This window comes from Xyrauchen texanus, chromosome 31, assembly GCF_025860055.1.
Source record: "Xyrauchen texanus isolate HMW12.3.18 chromosome 31, RBS_HiC_50CHRs, whole genome shotgun sequence".
Classification (NCBI taxonomy): Eukaryota; Metazoa; Chordata; class Actinopteri; order Cypriniformes; family Catostomidae; genus Xyrauchen; species Xyrauchen texanus.
The window spans coordinates 6543797-6563007 of NC_068306.1; the positions used below are offsets into that span (position 1 = coordinate 6543797).

General features: G+C 41.6%; 1 protein-coding gene across 1 annotated transcript; it reads right to left on the reverse strand.

Moving 5' to 3' along the window:
* Window positions 1–1253: 1253 nt before the first annotated feature.
* LOC127625124 (OTU domain-containing protein 4-like) lies at window positions 1254–17183 on the reverse strand. The gene is made up of 20 exons (XM_052100209.1): window positions 16728–17183; window positions 15371–15454; window positions 13142–13192; window positions 11918–11964; window positions 10220–10292; window positions 10050–10131; window positions 9802–9955; window positions 8274–8331; window positions 8027–8150; window positions 7826–7890; window positions 7638–7738; window positions 6617–6732; window positions 6383–6521; window positions 5558–5681; window positions 5236–5317; window positions 5082–5146; window positions 3862–4714; window positions 3466–3642; window positions 3325–3365; window positions 1254–3200 (listed from the first exon to the last, which is right to left on the reverse strand). Exons 1-20 carry the CDS (start codon window positions 16881–16883, stop codon window positions 2088–2090), a joined length of 3705 nt encoding a protein of 1234 aa, XP_051956169.1. The 5' UTR covers window positions 16884–17183; the 3' UTR covers window positions 1254–2087.
* Window positions 17184–19211: the final 2028 nt, after the last annotated feature.

Sequence of the window (19211 nt, forward strand, 5' to 3'; positions counted from 1 at the left end):
AGATCAGTACAGTTGCTCATTTTGTGATACAGAACACTTATTCTATGAATGTAAATTTGTGAATGCCTTCTGGGAAGATTTACATTACTGGTTATTTCCTAAATTTGACAATTTCTCTGAATTAACAAAAAAAAAAAAAGTTACATTTGGTATATTTGCTAAAGAGAGAACACACGACTTGAACATTATTATTATTCTTGGGAAATTATTTTTTACAGAAAAGTAAATTCATTAGAAGATTCAGAAGTCTTGGAACTTTGTAACTCTATAGAAGAACTTAAACTTGCAGAGAACCCCTAGACAGAATTTTTAGGGATCATAGTCAACTGCCTATCTAGACAGAATTATTAGGTATCATAGTCAGCTGCCTATCTAGACAGAAATTATAGGGATCATAGTCAGCTGCCTATCTAGACAGAATTTTTAGGTATCATAGTCAGCTGCCTATCTAGACAGAAATTATAGGGATCATAGTCAGCTGCCTATCTAGACAGAATTTTTAGGTATCATAATTCGCTGCCTATCTAGACAGAATTTTTAGGTATCATAGTCAGCTGCCTATCTAGACAGAAATTATAGGGAACATAGTCTGTCTAGGTAGGCAGCTGACTATGATACCTAAAAATTCTGTCTAGGTAGGCAGCTGACTATGATACCAGAATTATGCTTGCAGGAGGCCTCAAACCAGATGTAGAAGGTGAAATTCAACTTTACACACACATTCATATAACATTTGAACATTTGCGCCATTGTTTTTAGTACTTGTTAGAAAAACCCTCCCATTTTCTTTTAAGGATGTGGAACAAAAAAAAAAAGAGTGGAAACTACTACTTCCTGGATGACTGAAGATCCCATTTCACAGAATTCCATAAATGTCCTCATTCCACAGGGGTAGCCGCTCTATGACATTAAGCCAACAAACACTGGCACTGTGGACTTAAATGTTTGACTGAACTATCACCGCCATTGCTCTGCCCTGTGGGTTCACTTCAAAGTTGCAGTTCTGTTCCTCTCCTCTCTGTTATTGGCATGATTCAACAGTCAAGAATGATCATCTTGGTTTTTGTCAGATCCTCTGAGATGACAACAAAGCTGGAAAGATTTGTTTCTGGCCGAGTTATCATGAACCTAACCAAGGTACTTTCTGGTCTCAAAGTGGTGTGAAAGACTTTAAACATGCAACTGTATGTTTTGAATACAATATTTTAATCATGCTACACAATGTGTTACATATTAAACAACTGATTTCCCAAGATTCAGGAGTCTTGTGAAGATTCAACTGAAGCTGTTCGACATTAAAACAACTCACACACACTTCAGGTGTGTCAAAGATCGCATCAGTGCAGTGAGATTGTTTTGGAAAATTGGACTTAAAATGGAAAGACACTTGAGAAGACATTCTTTGGCTTTTATTTTTTTTGTCACATGAGGCACATTTCTATGTCAGGTGAGATGCCAAAACTATTATCAGCCTTTGCGGTACAACTGTGTACAATCCAGGAGTTGTCCAAGACTTCAACAAATTTTACCAGCATTCCTTGACATGGGCTTTAGAAATGTTTTTTTATGGTTTTCAGGCTAAGTAGATTTTATAGTTCAGTATTTTTTTACCAGTTTTATACCTTTATACCAATATGTTGGAAAAAAAATGTAAGACAGTTAAAAACATGGGCAATTGAACTTATCAAATATACCAAAAGCCCAGCAGAAATGCCAGATTATAGATATCAGCTATTGTAAACTGAGAAATAGGGGTATATTTCTCAGTTTGAGGGTGGATACATATGATTCCCAGAAGATGGGGGGGGTCATAGACCTTTTGCCATTCTCTTGACTCCTCTCCAATGATGGCGGAACAAACTGTAGGACACCCATCCCAGCAGGAGGGTCATGATTTAATGCTTCATGAGGTACGGTTGGAGGTGGCATATGGTGGAAACCAACAGATGAGGGTGGATACATATGATGCCCAGAAGGTGGATAGGGTGGGTTGAAAACTGCTCTGGAGGGCCAGCTGGGGGCACAGGATATGGGCCATGATATCAGCTATTGTAAACTGAGAAATAGGGGTATATTCTGTGTCATCGTTACTGAAATGTTGACTGTGGCCCCGCCCCTCGCCTCCCATAATATCCTCCACTGTAAGATGATTGGTCGTCTTGTCTGCCCCGGCCAGCATAAACTTTCTGTACACGGCGGACCCTCCCTCTATATCCTCCTCTATCATCTTGACCACTCCTTCCTCTACTCCTATAGGACTGGCTGTAGAAGAGCTGTCCAACCTTGAGGTCCACATTGGCAAACTCCATGTCTTCAAATGACAGTTTTTCATCGGGATAATATGCATGGGTTAGGTGACCAGGCTCATCCACAATAGGTCTGCCGAGGAGGCTCTTTTGGAAGACTTCTCCTTGTCTTCTCAAGTTTCCATTGGGTAAAGGGGTCACTCCTGCTGTGATGTCTCCTTGCATCGGGCCCATTGGAAAAGGTAAAACAGGACAAGGTCTACCCAAGGGTGGAGGATCCATCGTCATCATTGTAATATCCACAGGCTTGAAATCTCCAGCACCCAAATTGGGTTGGCCTCCAGGAAAGCAAGGATTATTCTGCAAAGACACAAACTGGGGGGTCATAGACCTTTTGCCATTCTCTTGACTCCTCTCCAATGATGGCGGAACAAACTGTAGGACACCCATCCCAGCAGGAGGGTCATGATTTAATGCTTCATGAGGTACGGTTGGAGGTGGCATACGGTGGAAACCAACAGATGAGGGTGGATACATATAATTCCCAGAAGGTGGATAGGGTGGGGCTGAAAACTGCTCTGGAGGGCCAGCTGGGGGCACAGGATATGGGCCATGATAGCTATTTAGATGAGGTGAAGCAGACCAGGGCATTGCTGGTCTTGGTGGCACCTGCAATGGTCCTGGAATGGAAGGTGGATAACTGTACCCTCGAACCTCTATGGGACCAACAGGACCACTGCCAACTGTTACGGGGGTGTAACTTTGGTTGCCCAGTGAGCTGTCAGGGGTGGAACTCGAGTTCTGCAGAGGAGATGGGTTTTCCGGTTGCCATGGAGTCATGCTGTGGTTAGTAGGGGGATTAGAGGAAGGAGGAAGCCCTCTAAGGTGCACCTGACGGGCTTGATACAGTGGACCAAGATACGCAATGGGAGGCCACATTGGCTGAGAGTATGCCTGAAGAAATTAAAAAGATATTAAACTTTCATGTAATTCCAAAGTGCTGATTTATCTTTAACCAAGCTGAATGTCACCAATATGAAACAAATAAACAAGAAGATACATTTTAAGAAATACAGACCTTGACCCCGAGGTTAAAGAAGAACCTGAGGACATTGATATCTGAAACAAAAAATATTTTTTACAGATCATTTTAATGGAGAACAGGTACTTCTCCCAAGAACAAATTTTTTACGTATTTAATTGACCTTGTGTTTGTTACCTTGTGGAAGGTCATCTCCTTTTTGGGAAAGGGAAAAGGGCGGCAATGTTTCCACCTCACCCTTCTCGTTCCGTGGGAATCCTGGATAAAGTGGGTCCTGAAGCAGCTGCAACCATTGGAGATGAGAGTAGGGGAGTTGAGTGGGCTGGGACAGGTGGTCAGGAACAGGTGCTACACCTGAAGGGCAAGAAACGCAAAGTAAAAAATCTTAAGAACCCGTCATATTGTGATCAGAAGTGTACAAAAAATAAACATTCATAAATCCAATGATTTCCCAGTGGTATCAATATTTTTGCCCTATCCTTGATTGTAGGTATTGCAGCCTGTAATCAAGGTTAGGCCAAAAATAGCGATACCACTGGGAAATCATTGGAGTTATGAATGTTTATTTTTTACCTGAAGGAGGTATAGCCAGCGATTCACTGGAGGATTGAGGTGTAGCTGGAGGTGGAGCATGGGTCGGGCCAGAGGATTGGGAGATAGAAGTGGAAGGATCAAGAGGTGTTGACATGAGAGCTGTGTGAAGGTCTACAGTTGGTTGGACACAGGATTGAGCACTGAATCCATTAGCAGGAAGAGTAGCAGAAGACAGGTCTGGTGCATCTAATATAGGGGCTGGGGCAGGAGGGGTGGAAGAGACAGGTATGGCAGAGGCAGAGATAGAGGGTGGGGCAGGTTGAATGGGAGGCATGGTTTCAACAGGGGCATTTGGGGCTGAGACAGAGGGGGCCAAAGTAGTTTGAGCGGAGACAGGAGCTGGTACTTGCACAGAGGTAGGGGGTAGAAATGGGGTAACTTGAGTGGGGGCTGAAGAAGTCTCTGTGGTACTTTGAAATGGAGCCTGAGTGAGTTGGGAAGAACCAGGGGGAGGTCCAGGTGTGGGTATGGGTATGGCTGCAGTAGGTACTGAGGCAGTTACTGCTGGGGGTTGGGAAGTTTTGGATGCAGGGACAGGGGTGGTAACTGAGCCTGCCTTTGCAACAGGGACGAAGTGTGAAGGGGTTCGAATTTTCACTGGTGCAAACTGACTGGAGTCAGATCTCTGAGCAGCTCCATTCTGAGTTTCAACTGGGGTCATTTTAATTGCCTCAGGAGCAGACTGAGCTACACTAGAGGCAGCCTGAGATGGAGCTAGGGCAGTTTTGGTGGCAGAAGAGACACCAGCAGAAGGTAAAGAAGGAGAGGCCGGAATAGATTTCTCCTGGGTTGGGGGAGAAGATCTTTGCTCTGGTCCCTCAGGGACCCTGATCTGGAACACAGTATAAACCGCAGATGAGCTCAAAATGCTCTGTGATGGCTTTTTCCATTATTTACAATTTTTCCTTTAGCTGGAAAAGCAGCTCTGGAAATCAGCTATCTTAAGGAGATGCAACAATCCCACTGCCAACATACAATGGAAAGTTCAGCAATGGTGCTCTGTGTGAACAAAGTCGTAACTTTAATGAATTACACATGCGAAAGCTAGGATGCTCTGACGTAAGAACACTGTACTGTACAGCGGTTTTAAGATGCCGTGCCAAGTTAAAATAAATTTTGTAAACATGCATTCTGTCCCATTTGCTTTTTAACACCCCTTTAAAAGCTACTCTTTCTGAAAAGAGCTCAAAGTAACTCACCCCATGTTTTTCTTCAACATTACTTTTCTGTCTCTGAACCGTCTTCTGGGGCGCTGCTTTGAGGGCTGAAAACCAAAAACCGGCATGAATGATAATGATTCCATTTACAAATAAAAGACACCTGGATCTAATGGAGGCGGCGTTCTCTCCTCACCAGTTTCCGAGAGATGTTCCTTCTTATCCTTCTTCCGGGAGTTTTGCTTCTCTACTCTCTTCTTTGTAACCTCAGCTGTGGCCTGAACACACAGAGTTGGTGGGGGATAATATGGAACAATAAAATAATTGCCTAACTTGTCACAATCCGATCAGATATAAATGGATAAAGTCAAGTCACAAACGACATTATTTCCATCTGAATAATGGGTTTTGCTCAGAAATGCCTAACATTATGGAAGTTATATGCACTGTGAATTCGGTTTCATGTTGACCTTAAGGGTATGCAAGTATGTGTGTGTGCATGTGTATGTTTGCATTACCGTTTGGGGGCTTGTTCCGAGCGCTGGGAAGTTGTGTTCATCCTTGTGCAGAAGTTCTAGAAGAGTGCTCTCCTGTTCCTCTTCTGGACCTAAACACACCGGACTGCTGTGCTCATCAGATCTCCTGAAAACAGCCACAGACAAAGATGTCATAAAAAAACAAGAAGGTCAGTGCGACAGAGAGAGTTACGGACAGCTGTCCGACACCTGTGTGTGTTTGTGTCTTTTGGTTGAGTTTTATATTAAAATATTATTTATATTGTCAAGCCTTTCCATTAATCCCTTTACACTGGTGCCAAAATCAGGGAAGGAGGAGGGTTGGCCACCGACCACGAGGGGAGAAGGGGCATCCCAACCAACCAACTGGAGAGGTTACCGCTGCCAGGGGTAGGGGAGACCCCTACCGTCCACCAAAAATGCGCCGGGGCGTTCCGTCAGCCAGGGGCCGGAGGACTGCCTCCGATCCATCCGGGGAGTCACGGCTGACATCCACTAGAGGGTGGAGGAGTGGCCGGAGACCCTACTATGACGTATCAGAGAACTGGCAAGTAACATTTTGTTTTCTTCTCTCTCTCTCCTCTCTCTCTCCCGCTCCATGTTGGGCTTTTCCCTCTCTTTTTAAATGTTTTGTTCATTTGGCACGATCGCTGTTACGGCGTATAGGTGCAACATTTTATTTTTATTTCCCTCTGCTTGTCCTCTCCCCTGATCCAGGTAGACGGGGAAGTTTCCTTATACTTTAAAGTCTACTTGGCTTCTTTTTACACATAACATAGGATGCACATGTATGTTTTCTATATTAGAATACAGTAAGGTGATGCACACCTAAACTTCGTGCTCCGTGCACTTGACTGGTCATCTGCGGTGGTTTGTGGAGGCCAGGAGTGCTGTTTGTGTACACGGCTGCCAGGTGCAGAATGCGGCACTGATTTGCTGGACTTCCCTCCCCTTCTGCTGTCCCAGTCTACATGAAGGGGTAAAACAATGAGTATGTGTGTGCATGAGAGTGAGGACATTAATTTCAGGTGTGCATGTGCATTTGATTGGAATAGACCATACCAGAGGCTGTGTGTTCGTTGTTTGCTGCAGCATGTCTCTTGCTCTTCTCTGACACCGTCTGCCAAGTCTGAGGCTCTTCAGATGGAAGACGCAAACTCAACAATGGCACAGTTTGTCTACACACACACACAAACACAGACAAACACATGGTTGTTAACATATCAGCTAAACCTGTTTAAGTCTAAACACAGCAAAAGCAAGTTCAGACTAGAGACTTATCCATGTTGAGAATATAATACTTGGGTACTGCTTACATCCTCATAGTACACTGTATACTGCCTACTATTTTTGAATGGTAGTTGAAAATACACAGTATGCAGCAATATTAGCATACTCCGTGTACCATATAATGTTTACTATTTTTTAAATGGTATGTAAAAGTACAAAGTATGAAACAATACTAGCATACTGCTTACATACAGTACACTGTAAAATGGTTTGTGAAAGTACACAGTATGCTATGATACTTAAATTTTTTTTTAAATGGTCTTGAAAGTGCACAGTATGCAACGAGCCTAGCATACTGCTCACATACTCATAGTATACAGTATAAAGCCAACTTTTTAATCTAATGTAAAATGACACAGTATGCAACAATACCTACATACTTTTCTACTATAGTAGAAATACTAGGTATGCTACAATATTAGCATACTTCTTACATAGTAGTAGTATACTGTATAATGCCTCCTATTGTTTTAAAGTGGTATGTGAAAGTCCACAGTATGCAATGATAAAGATTTGAAACAGTAGGATGCTACTGTAAATTGTTGTCAATATGGTCATTTTGCATTTTTTATTGATTCTTACAGCTAAAATTAGGAGTCAACAAGGAGATATAAACAAATAGCCATCAAGAAGATATTAAAAGTTCATTTACAACTCTAGAAATGGCAGGTTGAAAACACTGCATTGTGGGATACTAGGTCATCTGGGTATTCTATGCTTACAGAACATTTGCATACTGCATACTATAATATATAGTTAGTGTGCAAACAAACAGCACAAGTAAAACACTTACTGCTTGCCCAGTTCTTCAATGAAAATGGTAACTGGCCCGTTGTCAGGACTGACTTCCTGAACGTATGCGCTATAGAAGTGACTACTTCTGCTCAACTGCACCTGAGACAGACAGAGACATTTTATCAATCTTGTTTTGTACAAATCAACACACACAAACACTCAAAGAAACATACACGCACTGCTTACCTTGCACTTGTCTCCGACCGAATACTGCATCCCGGCAGCCATGCAGAAATCTCGCTTCTGCTGAACTACAAACGCACACACACAGTCAGTACACTACAGATAATATGCAGCATCATATACTACAACATTGCCTCATATTATCAGAGAAATCAGCAGTTATTCAACCAGATTGTGAAGCAAAAACAAATCTAGGTGACGTACTTCGTTTAGAACGAAGCCACACGTCGTACTCCACGTTCCTGTAGAGGGCGGGGCTTAGGGACTTCTGCACCTTAGTGGAGAGAAAGCCACGCCCCCCTCCTCGAGAATGGCCCCTCCCACGACCCTGAAGCACATAGATACTTCTGTTACCACACAAGAAAATGGTAGATCCAAAGTAAAGATCTGAAAAGCATGTCAAATACTGAAACAATGTGATGTGAATCATCAAGAGAAAGAGAACAATTACCCTTTGTGGCTGTCTAGTGTTCATCCCAATGGTGGTTTTTTCCCTGGCTTCATTGGACCTAGTAAGACCAAACCAAATTCGCAATGCTTTTGACTTTTGTAACGTAGGTATGAGATTTGAACAACACTCTTATCAACCTCTATAATGTCACTTTGATTGTAGGGGTAGGTAATGTTTAGGGATAGGGTTAGGACTTTCTATGAATTGAGTAATGGCGTCTCCAAAGCTTGAGTAATTAAGCTGACGTAACTTAGTGTTCCTACAGAATGAATTTAACTTTTTAAGTTTAGGTAACTAGATGCAAGTAGACTTGTCTGTATGCCTGTACTTCAGTTGCACATGCACAAGAACTGAATTAGAATTAACAGGCTCCAACTCCAACAAATGTCCCCATATGTTCCCTATGACCAAGGACACATAATTAAATCATTGAAGAGCCAGGGATTATGGGATTATGAGTATTACACATACCCTCAATTTTGTACTCAATTGTTTGAGTTAACACTTAAAACCTTAGCCAATAGACTTTTAAGATAAATAAATTCAAGGAGCTCAAAAAGAGTTATGAGCCCAAATCTTGACATTTAAAGGAGACCTATTATGCCCCTTTTACAAGATGTAACAAGTCTCAGGTGTCCCCAGAATGTGTCTGTGAAGTTTCCGTTCATAATACCCCACGGATCATTTATTATACCATGTTATAAATGTCTCTTTGTGGGTGGACTCAAAAACACGCTGATTTTGTGAGTGTCTCTTTAAATGCAAATGAGCTGCTGCTCCCCGCCCACTTTTCAGAAGAGGGCTGCGCCTTTACAGCTCATGCTTCGGTTACTACAGCAACAACAAATCAGAACCGATATGACTAAAAGTGTAAATACCGGAGTTCAGGCCGGGCTGGACTCGGAAGAGAAATCGGCCTGGGATTTAACATAGCAAATGGCCCAAAAGTTGAGGGGGTGCAGGGGGGGTAATCGCTCATTCTATCTTATCATGGCCCATACGGCCTGTTTCGCGGCCGACCCACCGGCGCGCTCGGTTCTCCCGATGGCCAATCCGCCCCTGATCGGCCCCAAAGTACGTCGGCCCACCGGGAAAATGGCGGACTGTGTGTAGATCACTCAGGGGAGGAGGGTGGAGTCCGTCACCAGTCGTGGGCGTGGCCTGCTCTAAAAGTGACGTCACATCATTTAGAGGAATCGGCATCGGATCGGAAATAGTTAAATTCCTTACAATTCCCATCCCTAGGCAGAACTCCATGTTATCTATTGGGATTTGATTGGATCAAACATTAAAACATATTTAGGCCTTGATGTCTTTATTACATTTCAATTGTTTTTCAATGTAAATATAAAGAACTTCAACCTTTAAAACTCGTCTTGAGATTCTGTTCAATTCTATGCATCTAGCTCTTTTAAGCATGAGAACGCATTCGGTCTGAACTGCCCCTGAGACCAGGATTATGCAAATAAACTCTCAATAATATAGCGGCATGAAGGGTTTTCAGTTTTCAATATATATATTCATGTACCAGAACTCTTCCACCTCCAGGTCGGACTCTTCACTGCTCTTGCATTCCTCCGTGTCCAGTCGATCTCTTCCTCTTCCTCTTCCTCTCACGCACGACGTTAAAGCGCCACGCTCCACGCCACACACACGATCATACAGCAGCTCATATAGGATAGCTACGAAATGAAAAGATGCAAAGAGAGACCGACTGAGACAGCATTAACTTAACAGATACAGATGAACCCCAAATCGCCTCATCACGGCACTCACATTGACAAACAGCAGCACTCTTCTCAAACGATTGAGGGTAAACACTATCATAATGGTTTCCATTGAGGAAACACAGTTGCACCTGGAAGAGAAAAAGAGAGAGATCTCCAGGAGTTATTAAAATATGCATGACATTTGAATGCGTCAATTAATTCAATGTTAGTCAGCACCTTATCAGGGAAGCCATTCTCTGTGATGTGGACAGGGGGTTGATCAGGCTCCTGGAAAATAATGAAATCATGCCTGGAAGAAAGACAAATGACATCATCAGCCATCAAAACCCTTCAATGACAAACAAACAAACAAACAAACAAACAGTCTAGTTCTAACTAGGGTTGTCTATAATGCAATATATATATATATAATAATAATCAAAATGATTATACATACTGTATAATAAATACAATAATTCAAATAATGCATTTGATTTTATTATCGTGATTACGCAATAGCCACAAAAATGGCTTTGGAAGTCAAATTGTTGGTTGCTTTGTTTCCATATCATTGACCATAATCCTTTCACTGGTCTATGCATACATGTGTTAAACAGATGCTCTGGAGTGTCTCACTTTTGTTGTGTCGAGTTTCATTGGTTTCCAGCGTCTTGTGCATAAACGATGCATTTTAAGGATACGGTGTCAAGATGAATGCAGTTTGAAACTTTGAACAAACACGTCTTATGCGGCGTCTAGCGGTCTTCGAACCAAAGAACACATCCTGCTGTTTTCTTTTACTCATTTGTACTGTTTGTCGCCTGTATAACTGTTACCTGTACAGCTTGAGCTGCGCTTACTGCCCCCTTCTGATTAGCTAAAACAGGAAGGTGGTACTTCAAGCTTGAAATGTTACGTTGGAGATAAACGTCCTTTATACAGAATTTACGTACGGTCAGGTTGCATGATTAATTGCAATATAATAAATTGCACTGAATTATTGTATTAATTCCACAGCAACGTCAGACATATAAATACTCGGAAGTAAAAAGCAGTTTTCATGACATTAATGGCCAGGGTTGGCATGGTAACGGAATACATGTAACAGGATTACTTATTTAAAATACTAAATATAAGTAACTGTATTCCACTACAGTTACAATTTAAATCATTGGTAATTAGAATACAGTTACATTCAAAAAGTATTTTGATTACTGTAGACATTACTTTGCATTTTATTGTCATTTGTATCATTTAATATTTTGTCCTTTCAGATGGAAAACATTTATACATATAAATGATCCAAAGTGCATTTGACCAGCGGTGAAACACTTTCTTATGATGTGTTACATTCATACGAGCAGACAGAGAAGTAAGTTTGAAGTAAGTTTGGAGCAGAAGAAATAGAAATAAACCTTGTGTATATTGTTAGCTTCACGCTAAGCTAAAATGCTATTTCTAGCCGTTTTACATGCACGTTACCAGACACGATCATAATTATCTATCAAGAAAATTCACGTTTGATCAATGATCTTTGATATTAGGGCAAAAATCATATTCTTGATCATTTTTGTATCATTTTCCTGTACAAATATCACATTTCTTGAACACTGCATAAGATATTTCGGTTTTTCAGAGAATGTATTTTTAACATGTATTTTGAGTTTTTATAGTCAAAACAAGTGAAAAAAAAAATCTAGCAGTGCTGAAGAAGTAATCCAAAGTATTTAGGGTACATTACTGATCTTGAGTAATCTAACGGAATACATTACAAATTACATTTTACAGCATGTGTTCTGTAATCTGTAGGGGAGTACATTTCAAAAGTAACCCTCAACCCTGTTAATAGCAGACAAATAACATCAAACAGGCACATTTACACTATCAGCTTTAAAATTCACAGTAAAAAGACATAAATAAAGTTTGTATTCTCACTTATAAAGTTCAGCCAAAGCAGTGATCTCCACTTGTCCAACCCAGCTCTACACGGACAGAAGAAAAATGACTGATAATGACCAATTTAAAGTAGGTAAACAGGTAAAGTCGAGACAAACTTTGATGTTGGCTTGACAAAGCATTGTTTTAAACTTTAAACTAATTAATGCAAGTTTGAAGATTATACAAGGTGGCCCAAAAACAACGGGCCACTATGTTTGATTGCTCATATAAAGGTGTTTGCACGATTTTTGGCGTACTTCTACGACTTTGTGTAAACAACTAAATGACGTCATTGTGACGTCATCATGAGCTGCAACTTGCTACAAATAAATAAATAAGTAAATTGTTTAGCTAAGTTTCCAATGGCAGCATGTAGGTGCTTCTCTTTCACCATGTGGCCCCATTTTTTGGGGCGGCCAAACGATTTACTTATTTATTTGTAGCAAGTTGTTGCTCACGATGACGTCGCAGTGACGTCAATTTGCTGTTTACCAAAAGTCGTAGAAGTACGCCAAACATCGTGCAAACTATTATTCTGACGTTTCACATTCTTAAAATAAAGTAGTGATCCTAACTGACCTAACACAGGGAATGTTTTCTAGGATTAAATGTCAGGAATTGTGGAAAAACTGTGTTTAAATGTATTTGGCTAAGGTGTATTCTTCTGACTTCAACTGTATACATAACGGGAAAATTGCGTGTTTTTGTGTAATATGAGGTAAAGAAGCACAATTTATGATTCCAATATTATAACATTTGATTGCTGATTTGAAATATGTTTTTTGATCATAATTTTGACCATGTTTTTGAGATTTCAGTCTTTCCCCATTCAAGTAGATAGGAGCAGCACTGGCATGACTGGAAACAGCCTCCCGAGAGCGTTCCAAAGATGGCCGACAGTGGACTGACTTGCTAGAAAGACTTTATCTTGGCCCATTTAAACTTTCTGTCTTTTTGATAGCCCCCTTTTTAAAATTCTGATCAGTTAGAGAAGTCATAGCAGGCAGAGTCAGAACAGTCTGAAGGTCTCTGCCAATTTTGGTGGATGTAGCTTGAAAGCTCTAGGAGGAGTTACAGTCCGAAATGTTGGTCTTTGGTGGAATATCAGAATGTCAGGCTTTGTCAAGTCAACATAATGAGTCACTCTGTATGAGGACATCTGCTAAATGCCTGTAATGTAAAACTGTGTCTGGGATGTTAGAAATGAATTCCAAGTGTTACCTGAGGGTCCTGCAAATTCAACAGGTATTTCTCAAAATCCCCTTCGATAAACTACACACAGACAAAAACAATCAAAAAATACATCAAATATCATTCACTAGAGCAGAGGTTCTCAACGTGGGAGGTACCACCCCCCAGATGGCGTTCAAATTTGCCAGGGGGCACTGAGAGCAAATCAGTAGAGAGGGGGGCGTTAGGTTACAAATTGGGGCCGTTTATATGGGGCGGAATCCCGGCCCACATGACTCCACATGCCGAAGTGTCCTTGGGCAAGACACTGAACCCCAAGTTGCTCCCAATGGCAGGCTAGCACCTTACATAGCATCTCTGCCGCCATTGGTGTGTGTGTGTGTGTGTGTGTGTGTGTGTGAATGGGTGAATGTGTCACAGTGTAAAGCGATTTGAGTACCGTTAAGGTTAAAAAGGTGCTATATAAGTGCAGACCATTTATTTACATATACCAGCTGGTTCTCAATTATATGGGTTGGTACACATTGTACCGCTGTGGCTCAGGTGGTAGAGTGGGTCGGCCACTAATCGCACGCAGGGTTGGTGGTTCGAATCCCGGCCCACACGACTCCACATGCCGAAGTGTCCTTGGGCAAGACACTGAACCCCAAGTTGCTCCCAATGGCAGACTAACACCTTGGTAAAGGTTAAAAAGGCGCTATATAAGTGCAGACCATTTACAACCTCGGCTGATGCACCTGTATGGCTCTATAGATGGATATGGCTCAGATGGACAGAGCAAAGCTCTTAAACTCGCAACTTTGCGAGAATCAGTGAGAAGCAGAAACCATTTGAATTCGGCACCGAATTCTACATCACCACCCTAGAATTTACTATAGTAACACTAACTTTACTTTAGGCAGAAATAGATTGATAATAAATATTACTTCAGCTCTATTAAATTTGTCTAGCCTACATTAAGGGAGTGAGCAATGGATACAATGGACTATGGCGACTGGGGTAAGGGAATAAGTTCATCAAAAAAATGTTGAGAACCACTGCACTAGAGTAATACACAAACACAGAGGAGACATCAACGACACTAATTCTATGTTTGGAATGGAATACTACTGTATAGTGTACTATATAGTACAAACTGTGCATACTGCATACTTTAAATTGAAGATGCGTCCCAAACCACACACATCTGCACTAGTCTACGCCATTTCGTAGCGGTTAAACAAACAAGAAGTGTCCTACGAGTGCCCGAATAATGTACTTCTTCAACCGTTAAAACGGAGTGGGTAATGTTGGACACTTCATACACTCAGGGCTAGCTGGAGTCGCGGCTTGCCATATGTAGAGGAAGGGGCGGAGCCAGAGATTATTTTGCAGAGACGGGCCACTTCTATTAAAAAGAATGGGAGAAATTGGAACGCCAAACCAAGAAGCTCTGAGCGCAAAACGGTCAACGGATGTAGAAATGAAGTCCCGCCTTACAGTTAAAAGAGCCATTCACCTTTTAGATAGAGACATCATCTGTCAATCAACTCTAGAATGAGCGTGTGCATTACCTATACAAGCCGGGAAAATTGTGTTTTTTTTGTGTGTAATCTGAGGTAAAGTATCACACTTTATGATTTCAGTGTTGCCCGATTTTATTGCTGATTTGAAACATGTTCTTTGATCGTAATCTTGACCAACCGCTTGGGAGATTTCAGTCTTTCTCCATTCATGTAGATAGGAGCTGCACCTCCCGAGAGCGTTCCAAAATGGCCGACAGTGGGCTGACTTGTTAGGGCGGAGTAACTTGGCTGCATTGCTGGTTTGACAAAACAACTGTAAATAATGGAGACTGTAGCAACTATGAATCCACAGTGAAGATAGTGTCTTACAAATGTAAGTTGAAGGCTTTATCATCACCCCACGCTGTGTGACTATGTACATTGTCTAAGATACAAGTTTTGTATAGGTTAAAGCTGGCGAAAACACAATCCAATGCCTTTGAAATGTCACTTCCGTCAGCTGTTAAACGGCGAATGCTTCAGTGTAGTAAAATCTTTTTTTTTTCGTCAATTTTACAATTCTTAAACTACATTGCTGAGTGCATAGTACGTCATTTGGGACACAGCTACAGTTTCAAACAGTACACTTGGGTACTCGTGCCCAAGGTGCAGAGTATACAGTACATACTGCAAAAATAGTAGTAAATCAAGTAGTTGTAGTATGCATCCTGAATGTATAGAAAATATATTTTTCTCCAAGGGTGAATAATCTCACCAGCTCATAAGTAGATCTGTTCTGTCTCAGATACTTCACACACGCCGCCCGAACTTGTGTGTGTAAACCCTGACAGTGCAGCACCTGTGAATCAAACACACACCTGTCAGTCTGTGCACTCTCTGTCTTAAGTAATGACATCAACACCATAAACCGTGTGTCATCAGATAGCATTGTGAGGCTGACTCAGACTCATTCAAAATACACTGCATGTGGGTGTGGACGATCAGCTGTCGGAACAGGAAAAACAGGTTTATGGAAACAGGAAGTGCTACATCCATTCAATATGAGAATTTCGACTTCATAAGTGATGATTTAGCAAGATATTACATAATGATTCATGGGCGTGGAATACACGGGGGAAGCGAGAGACGTGTCAAGAGGCTTTAAAAAAAACAAAGTTCATCCCCTCCACTTTTTCACGGGTCGTATGTGTTTACACTGTGTCTTTCATACAGCAAATATCTAAAAGCATAAATGCAAAAGTTAAAATTCACACATTTTTTAATCAATTGACAGCTTAAAAAAGATATATCATATCTATTTATTTTCAGCTTGCGCTAAATGTTTGGTCCCCCTCAGGGCTGGTAATCTGGCATACCGGGCATTTTCCGACGGTGGGCCGACGCACTTTGGGGCCGATCAGGGGCGTACTGGCCAATGGGAGAACCGAGCGGGCCGGTGGGTCGGCCGCGAAACCTGCCGTATGGGCCGTGATAAGCTAAAATGAGCCGCCATGTCACGAAGAACGGACCACAAAATGGCGCCGCGATATGCAGAAAATTGTTCAGCCCCCCGCTCAACAATTTTGACCCCCCTTTTGGGCCAGTCACCAGTTCAGCAAGATATTACATAATGTCCCGGGCCGATTTCTCTTCACAGTCCAGCCCGGGTCCCCCTCACTTTTGAAACGATTGCGACGCCCCTGCTTGTGTTTCCTGCAGTCACGTATAAACCACAAACATAACATCTAGGTACCTTAATAAAATAATATCTTAATATTATTACTTTTAATGAAGGAAACCATTCACAGACCATAATTTGAGAAATTAAGTATATTCAACATAGGCTAAGAAAACTGATAATTTAATAACAAACCGTACCATTGGAGGCCAAATGAGATAAACAGAGTACAACGTTTTATTTCAGTCAGTTTGGGATATTTTAGACGTTTTAAACACACATGGTGAGACATTTAAACTGCAGTTTGGGGGAAGTTTAAAGTGCATTTATATTGCCATAGTTTGTTTGGCCGTATGTGTATTCGCGTAGTTAAACAATTAATCTATTTTTATTACTAAATGAAAATCATGACATAATAAATTAGGATTATAACGATCAGGATTGATCTTCTGACCTGTTCTGCCACGGCCCTGAAGAGACACGACCCGTCCTTGGCGATCTTCTTGCGGTACAAACCCAGCGAGCGCAGGTACTCTTCCATGCGGCACTCGTGCGTCCTGTCGCCGGTCTGCCGCGGCTGCGCGTCCGCTGATGCCGTCCGGAGCTCCATGACGCTCCACTCCACGCTATATAATCCCAGTAAACCACTCTATATGAATTCCCTTACCATTCCTGCATGAATCTTGTTGGACTGGATTTCCTAGATTCACTTTTGATTTCAGTGCAACAGTCTTTTGTGCAGTTCTGCCCAGCTCTGATGCAGCACCACAAAAACAAACACATATATATACATTAAGCAATGATGCAAAGCATTTGGCTATTCCAGGTGATCTAAGGATGTAAAGCAGGCAAATGTGCAGTTCTGTGAAGGCATTCTCCCACAGCTGAGAAATGAAAAGAACTGAGTTAGTTTCAGAAGACACTGGGAGATGTAGGCAAAAAGGAAAGTGAAACTACACAGCCCATGCTGCATCTACTACAGTTATGGGATGCAGAAATGAAAAAGGAAGTTGTCCATAAATAATAAGTAATGACTTTATACAAGTAATTGATATTTTTATTTACATACATTTTAAAAAAGCTACTAAAAGCATTTTGAGGTCGATGGCAAAAAATGCTGTAAATTGAATATTTACTATATTCAATTAGGCTGTTCACACATTTTACTTAAACTTTAATAAATGTAGAATTGTACATTTTTATGTTAATACAGGCTTCTACTGATACAAGGGTCATGATAGAGGTCTAGCTATTACAGTAAGACTATTTATTTGTTTTATTAATTTAAACAGAATTATATTAAAGAAAACAAACATGTTATTTATTTATTTTATTTTTTAAATCTAAACCTATTTTGGTAAAACCTTAGAACAACAAAAAACCTAATATGTTGGCTTTACTCAATTGATTGAGTAAACTCATTCCCTTACTTAAATTGAGTAATGATCTGAAACTTGTGTAATTCATTTCTCTTCTCTTGGTGATCATTTAGATTGATCTTGATGCAAGTATATTAAACCAGATTTGCTATTTAAATGATGTTTCTACTTAATCATTTTAATTGAATGGACTCAAATTTACATCATACAGTAACACAGCTGCAATAGTGAAGATTACAACTGATTCTATGTCAATAATTAAATAAACTTATTAGTTTTATTTAACTACATTTGCATTTAACATCCATTTATATATCCATCCATCTTTCCATCCACCCACCCATCCTTCCATCCATCCACCCACCCATCCCTCCATCCACACACCCATCCCTCCATCCACACACCCATTCATCCATCCAAGCATCCACCCATCCCTCTCTCCATCCACCCATCCCTCCATCCACCCCTCCATCCCTCCATCCACACACCCATTCATCCATCCAACCATCCACCCACCCATCCATCCCTCCATCCACCCATCCCTCCATCCATCCTCCCACCCACCCATCCCTCCCTCCATCCCTCCACCCATCCATCCACCCCTCCATCCCTCAACCCATCCCTCCATCCATTCATCTATCCTCCCTCCATCCATCCACCCATCCATCCATCATCCCTCCTCCCACCCATCCACCCATCCAACCATCCACCCATCCCTCCATCCACCCACCCATCCATCCACCCCTCCATCCATCCACCCACCCATCCATCCATCCACCCATTCCTCCATCCTCCCACCCATCCATCCACCCACCCACCCCTCCATCCATTCATCCATCCATCCACCCACCCATCCACCCACCCATCCCTCCATCCATTCATCTATCCTCCCTCCATCCCTTCATCCATCCCTCCATCCATCCATCCACCCAACCATCCATCCATCCATCCATCCATCCATCCATCCATCCATCCATCCACCTGTGGATCAGCTGGATTTGGCTCAGTAGACTATCTTTCTGATCTTTGTAACGCTCATGTAACTCATCCCAAACCGTTTGTGCTACAGATGTGAATGGCACCTCAAATCATGTGGCCTATTGAGGATAGGAGTGTATTTACTTTTCTAAGCAATCAGACTCAAAATAAATTTCCCCTTGAGGATAGCAAAATCCAACAGCCATATCTAGAGACCAAAATATCATTGAGTCTTGGGGTAGGTTGGCACTTTTGGCTTGGCAAGCAACCACCTAACATGAACTCACAGCACTTCCCACAGCTCTCCAAATGCTAACGTACAGTCACACCGTAACAAAAAAATAATAAAACCCACTAACAAACTCAATATCACTGCTAACGACACACACACACGGATCTCGTCATGCAGTTACAAGCTCACACCGGCATAGATACACAAACACATACATCTACATGAACATCAACACAACAAACACATACCTACACCCCATTATACACACACACATCACACACTCTAACCTAAATACACACATGAACATGCACAAAATCACTACTAACTCAAACATGGACCTCAACATGTT